At 43.7% G+C, this 7,203-nt stretch overlaps 1 protein-coding gene across 1 annotated transcript in view; it reads right to left on the minus strand.

Annotated features, from left to right (window-relative positions):
* PDE6D (phosphodiesterase 6D) overlaps window positions 1–6,691 on the minus strand; it is a 33,872-nt gene extending 27,181 nt beyond the window's left edge. The window contains exon 1 of the mRNA XM_018563283.1: window positions 6,585–6,691. Within this exon, the coding sequence (XP_018418785.1) occupies window positions 6,585–6,631 (47 nt within the window). The 5' untranslated portion in view covers window positions 6,632–6,691. The remainder of the gene's footprint in view (window positions 1–6,584) is intronic.
* Window positions 6,692–7,203: the final 512 nt, after the last annotated feature.

Raw genomic sequence — 7,203 nt, forward strand, 5'->3', positions numbered from 1 at the left:
CTGGACTGTCAGCTGAAAATCTGGGTCTGAACGTGCGAATTGGGGCCGTCAGCGGCTAGTCAATGTTAGGGCAGAACGGAGAGTGGCAAGGCTGGTACAAGATAAAAGAAGGGCAAGAGTGCAGTGTCAAATTCCTATATATATATTTTTTATTTTTTTTAACTGCTACTTTTTCCATTATCTGGGAAGCACTCACAAGGAGAAACAAAAAATTAATATTTATTTAAGCCTTTATCGGAAATTATTAATATATCTCAAAATGAAACGTATTGATGTATTTCAAGAGGCTAATATATTGCGCTGAGTATACTAGAGAACATCATCTTTTTTGTGTTTCTGCCTCCACATGAACTCTGCAAACCAGGACTCTATGCATTGTCTTGTGGTACCTTTTTCTCCTTACAGTTCAAACTGCCCCATAGTCTCTCAACAGTTTGGGCATGCGCTCCGGTCTCTGGGTCCATAATGTGGCACTTATGATTGACCCTAAAGTGGCCGACTCCTCTCGCCTCTAGTTCACTTGAGTAGTATACCTTCACAAATGAGAATAGAGAGTGGACCCCACTTAAGAGAACTATGGCCAAACCTTTTTTGGCCATAATTCTCTTTAGGGTCACAGGGGGACATTTACTAATGTCCTCCTGTGACCCAAAACTATATATAGCGAGATATTACCTGCTATATACGGATAGTGCATAACTGCGCTGCAGCTAGAGAAGACCCCGACTATATTGCTGCCTGACCCTGCTGCCTGATTGACAGATGGCTCTGCCTCTCTAGACAGCTGCAGTGTCACATATCAGCTCTAAGTATGGGGAGTGTACCATAATTCTCCTTTACATTTTCTCAGTTATATGATGTAGAAGGGTAGACAGGGATATGTTTCTTCTCAGCTTTCTAACACAGTTCCATGACTCACACTTGCCTTATAAAATTCCTCCAGTCCAATTCAGTCTTGCAACTTATCTTCAGTTGCTTTTCATATGGATGTTAACTCCTCGTATCAACAATAAATAAACTACACTGCTGTGATGAAGGGTATCCTGCTCCCCTCCATCCAGTTGCCCATTCTCATTCTGGACCAGCAGCTCCTCAAGTTACACTTCCACATGGGAGCTTCTTGGGAGAATGTCATATTGTGAGCCCTGCTGTAACTTCTTCTCACTGAAAGGACTCCTTTCTGGAGGAGACAAACAGCCCCCTGTTCTGTGTTTGGCAGGTCCCAAATTGAAATTCCTTTGTTCGATCACAGATAATGGTAAATTAAATGGATTTAGACATACCAATATTTCACATGTACAACAATTAATATCTACGGCAACTAAGGAACTGGACTGCACTGTTTTAAATGATGGTGGACTCTTCCTCCCGAACTCGGAGAAACAGCTGTGGTCTTGCCTAGACACACTGGGAATGATCATCTGCAACACAAGGCTCACCCAAGATGCAAACAGATGCACGGCTGTCCTCTAAAAGAAATCTGACGAGTCCAACAAACAGGAAAGAAAGTCAGACATAATAGATCTCCACGGAACAGCCACACTAGAAGATAAACTTTCATCTTGTTCTCATAGTTCCTGGCATTAATACAAGTGCTTTTATTGAGAAGCATTGTAAGATAGCCAGTAACTCTCAAGGGTCTAGTTTCTGAGCGTGACAGGATTTTGCATAAAGAAGGGATATATTATGAAGTTAATAAACTCAACAACCCCATTTGGCAACCTGAAAAATAGAGCTTTCCAGCACAGAATGAAATGTACAAGGGACAAGACTGTTGCATCATAACTAAATGCAATGTGATGGGAGTGCTAAGTTATGGATATATGCCAAGGGACAATGACTCTAAGGACCACTCAGCAGTAAACAACTTAGCACATATTTGGTACCCATCTGTAAGAAGAGAAGAAGAGTGCAGTTACACAACGAGAGTGCTGTGAGCGGCCAGCTTCTCCTCCCACACCACTCAGTCTCCTCCCACACTATCACAGTCCGGCAGAGCGGTGTGGGGGCGGAGACAGCGCTGTCACAGGAGGCTGGGCTTTCCTCCCTAAGGCCAAATATATTTCCACTCTTCAATTGTACACATTTGGTAATCCCACTGAAACCTGTTACCAGCTGACAAAGAGAACCCAGGCTGATTACAACACATTGCACCGTTTCCATTTTGTCTTTGTTATTAGAAGATTATTGAAATGTCACGTGACTTTTAAGTAGGTTCTATGGGAACAGCGTGGTGTGATGCGGTTCTACCAGATTGCACTGCACTGGTGTGACCTGAGCCCAACTGAGACCTGGCAAAATAGCTGGTCTTGCATTTCGGCGGCACTGGAAAAAACAGCTAGTGTAGCCCTAACGTATTGGGTGTGAATGGGCCCTTAGAGTTGCCCTGTTGTTGTAAAGTATTTGCATTGCTGAGAATTTCCTTTCAATGTGAACAAGTCTAGAAATTCTTATTTGACCCATTAGAATAAGAGTCAGAATAGAAATATGAAAGCTGCCATTACAGAGTCAATGAACCAGAAAAAAAGCAGACTTGTTTAAAAGAGAACTATGGGGTAAACTTTTTATCCCAAAGTTCTCTTTAGGGTCATGGGAAGACATATACTAACATCCTGTGACCCAAAGCTCAGTATAGAGCGGGCTATAGCTCATTTCATTTACTAATTTATATTGAAGTTATATTCCATCACAGAAGTGAGCTTTCAGGATCTGTCAGGAGCCCGAAAAGGAATGTCACCACAAGGGGAGGGTAAGGGATCGGTGGTCTGGGGCATATCGGCAGCGCTGGAATAGTGGTCCCCAGCACCCAGAAACAGCACACACAAAAAAACCTTGCAGGATGGGTTAGATATGTTGCCTGAAAGAAAGCTTTAAGAACATATACAGTATAAGGCGATGGTTCTAACACATTTGTATAATTTTAAAACAACATGGTAGACGCTGAAATTTAAAGTGACATTAAATTCACAACCCCCCATGCTGCTTTAAGGACTTACTTTAAATGATGCCTCTTGATCTGATCTTCATCTTCTTTCCAGTAGTTTTCAGGAGTCCCTCCAGCGCTGGTGATGGTCTCTGATCCAGCACAAACTGCTGTGTCTTCTGTGTCCCACGGTGTCTGTCTGACATGCACGCTCACAGCTTGTTTGCATTGACTTACACTGTGTCTCTTCTCCCCGTCGAAGATCTCTACTGTGCATGCGCCCGCCCCACGATCCTTCACAGCTGCGCGAGAATCTAAAGATCTTCAGCAGCGAGCGACAGAGACAGACGTAAGTAATTACCAATTTGGAACCGTTTTTATTTTTATTTTTTTGCATACATCTACTGCTTGCTAGCAGAAGATATATGCAACAAAAAAAAAACAGAAACCAAAAGGTTTAATTCTACTTTAACTTAATTTAAAAAGCCAATACCAGTAAAATGAAGCTTTTCTTTTATGATCATTAAGATTCAGGTAATATGAATCTGTGAAGTCATAAAGCTGAACAAAAACCTTTTTATTTATAGCATATTACACTGTCATGTCTTAGTAGGTATGAAAATAACAAGGTCACTGAACAACTGGAACCATGCAGTACCTGCTCCTACATTAACAGAACTGCCTACCTCCGGATCTGCAGCAACTGTCAAGTCAGTAAGAGCTTCTGCCATTGCATAATGACCTGTCTGCCCCCTTCTGGCCAAAAGAAAGCAGGTAAACGTTTTCCAGGTGATCAATGGTTACATTTTCATTTTTCTTTTTATGATTTTGTACCACTTAAGAGTTTCACATTTCTAAATGAACTTCTATTTTAAATCACCCAAAAAGTTGCTTGCCAAGTACCATGTAAAGTATGTGATCTGGAAATATCAATAAATTATTAAGCGAATAGCAAGAGCAGCGGGGTCTATAATGTCATGTTTTCTTGACCACTTTTAATAAAGGGTCCCAATGTTAAACTTGAAGGGCCACATTTATTACTTCTGCCCAGCATATAGCTGAGTGAAGAGAGTTTGCTCAGCACTACTGACAATAGATGGAAGGTCTATGCTCCTCAGCACCATCTACTGGAGGTAGTGCCATCTAAACGGCATTCGCCCCAGCTATACGTTGCATGGAAGAGTTATAAACCAAAGAACATGTCAGGGCAAAGTAAAAAAAAACAACTAAATCTATGCAATGCATGCACCTCACCATGTTTTCTCCCTTTAGGCTGGGTTCACACAAAGCACATTCACATTGGTGTCTTCACACATTAAAGTGACATTAAAGTTAAAAAATCCCCGCCTTTCCCCCGCAATGCTGCATTAAGGACTTACCTTAAATGATGCCTCTTGATCTGATGTTCTTCTTTCCTGTAGTTTTCAGGAGTCCCTCCAGCGCTGGAGCCGGTCTCTGATCCATCGCATACTTCTGTCTCTTCCTGTCCCACAGAGTCTGTCCGATGTGCATGCTGCCGGGCTGTGCACATTGACTTGCCCTGCGTCTCTCCCCTTCTCCCGACCGAAGATCTCTACTGCGCATGCCCCATCATCCTTTGCAGCCACCCAAGAATCTTCAGATCTTCGGATGGGAGCGCGCGGCCGAGACACAGGTAAGTTTTAAACTTTTTTTGTTTTTTTAATGCTTTTGCATATATCTACTGCTTGCTAGCTGTATGCAAAAATATGCGAGTGTTTATTTGTACTTTAACAATCGCTATGTTAGGGCAGCCCATTAATTATTAACCCCTTCGTGACTGACGACGTACAGTGTACGTCGCCAGCATCGGGGCTGTTTAAACAGACTCCCGGTGACTAGCACCACAACACACAGTATGGTGCTCTTAATGAGCTTAGAGACTTAAATACCCTGCAAGTACAGGACAACACCTACTGATCTACCAGATATGCACTCAGCTCCTGGACTACAGTGCCTCCTCTGGACTGAAAGCCCTGCCCAGTAATCTTTACTGAACTACAGAATCCATCCCCCTCTCCATAACATAGGGGTCAGGGGTTATGTAATCCAATGGAAGAACTCATGAGACTTATTGGACTCCTTGGGATAGCACAGGCAAAGAGAATTGGACAGCTCTGAATTTCTGACAGGATCAAACAGGAAATGAGAATGTCATTGTTGGGCTTTACAAACACTTTAAAGGGGAACCCCCGCAAACTTTATTTTACTTTCTCTCCCCCTGCCTCCCTAATGTAAAAAAAAAACAAAATGCCAAAGTTCTACCTACCCTCTCCATACTCCAGCTCTGTCCCCGACTTCCTCCTCAGTTCAGTGCCCAGTGGTCCTATTTAGGGCAGAACGCCACTCTGCCCATTTCCTGTCTGTGGGGCGGGTCATCACACAGGCTGGATACACAGTGCTCCAGGGCAGAATGATGCCCACACATCTTTACATGACCACCACTCAGTCCCGAAGAATGCCCATCTCCCGCCAGCACCAGAGGAAGTTATCGTGACATCATCAGACTGGTATTCTGTCAAAATAACCAACTCATGGAGATCTGCAAGTGCGTCACTTCTGGCAACTTGCCAGCAGATTTCGACGAGTTGGAGGTAGTGTGCATGTACACACCCTGCTGCATAACAAAAAGCCCATAAGAATACCCGTCAAGTTGTCCACCTTCTGCCAGTGCACATGCGCTGGTATAAAACTAATACAGTGGCTTTATTTTGCTTTAAGGTTGTAGCAAAATAAAGCCACTGGATTTGTATTACACCAGCCCATGCGCACTGGCAGCAGGTGGACAACTCTTAAGGACTTTTTGTCATGAAGCAGGGCGCGCGCACGTGCACACTACTGCCAAGTCGTCAAAATTTCCTGCTGGCAAGTCACTGGAAGTGACGCATTGGCTTTTTCGACAGAACAGAGGCATGAAGAGTGCAGGAAAAAAAAGGTATGTATAGGGTTTAAAGGCTGGGAGGAGAAGAAGGTTACAGGACTGTAGTTCTGCTTTAAAGAAAACCAGTGCTTAGAGGAACTTGGAAGCTGCCATTGCTGACCTCCTTATTCTAGTTGCCTGGCTATAATGCTGATTCTCTGACCTGGAACAAGCATGCAGCAAATAAAGTCAGAACTCCAGCTCTGCATGCTTGTGTCAGTGACTTGTATGAAATCCAAGAAACTAGCATTTTCTCAAGACAGCAATGGAGGCATCCAAATTTCATATAACCGGAGCCCAGGATCCCATGACATGCTAAAAATGGCCATACGCTGTTAGAATTGTGACCGATTTACACATATATCAGCCGAAATCCTAACAGAAGACGGCCATGCCGGCATGAAAAAGTTGATTACTCAATGGACATTTGTCAAGGGACCCAGGCCTAAAATTGTCAGCTGAACAGTGACTGCAGCCAATCATATGCAGTCAATGTGCAGTTATTTTGACAGCTGTGGCACCAGCTGCCATAATACAATACGGAGGATATTTGTCCATTCGCGTTGCTTAGCGTGAATGGAGGAACCCGTTAGCAGTCCAAACAAAAGAAAACTATTAGTGTGCTCTCATTGATTGAAAAGGCTGCAACTTCTTCCATCAGTACTACGGTATGACCTCTGCAATGATCATCATTCTGTTACCCAGTTATGTAAAATAGGATACAGTTTGAATCCGTCCATGATCTTCTTAGCCCGCTCACTACTAGACATGGTGGATCGATTCCTTGTGTTTTTTCTGGGCCAACCCAATCCAAATTGATGGAACTGAATTGTCAATATCTCCTTCCTCCAGATCACCACAGCGGTTAGATTATTGATTAGTCCCAGTCACGTAGGACTATTTCCTGTGCTTATTCTGATTCACCTTGTGGCTCAGTTCATCAGTCTATCACAGGGGATCAGCAGTAATTGACCTCAGACAAGCGATGGCGGCCTGTAGATTAGTGGGTATAGCAGAACTTAGGGGTTGTATTGTATGTACAAACCCATCAGGCCAAGGAATGGAAGACCTGGACACAAAACTGGAATGGTTTGATAGTAGCCTCCAAAGCAGCCAGCTTCATATGTCACCTGAAGGCAGGCGATGGCCAATCAGACGCATAAAGGTGACAGGTAGGGTACCCGAGTCCCACACACTGCTGATGGAGGATGGGCTCCTCTGAGGTGATAATGAATTCAGGCAGGTGAAAGGGAAAGTGGCTCAGACAAGCGGTGGGAGGCCTTTTATAGAGCACTTTCCGCTCAGTCTGTTCTGGGAACGTTCCCGTATATCAAACTTTCAG

Source organism: Nanorana parkeri, unplaced genomic scaffold, assembly GCF_000935625.1.
Source record: "Nanorana parkeri isolate BGI_ZX_2015 unplaced genomic scaffold, ASM93562v1 scaffold648, whole genome shotgun sequence".
Classification (NCBI taxonomy): domain Eukaryota; kingdom Metazoa; phylum Chordata; class Amphibia; order Anura; family Dicroglossidae; genus Nanorana; species Nanorana parkeri.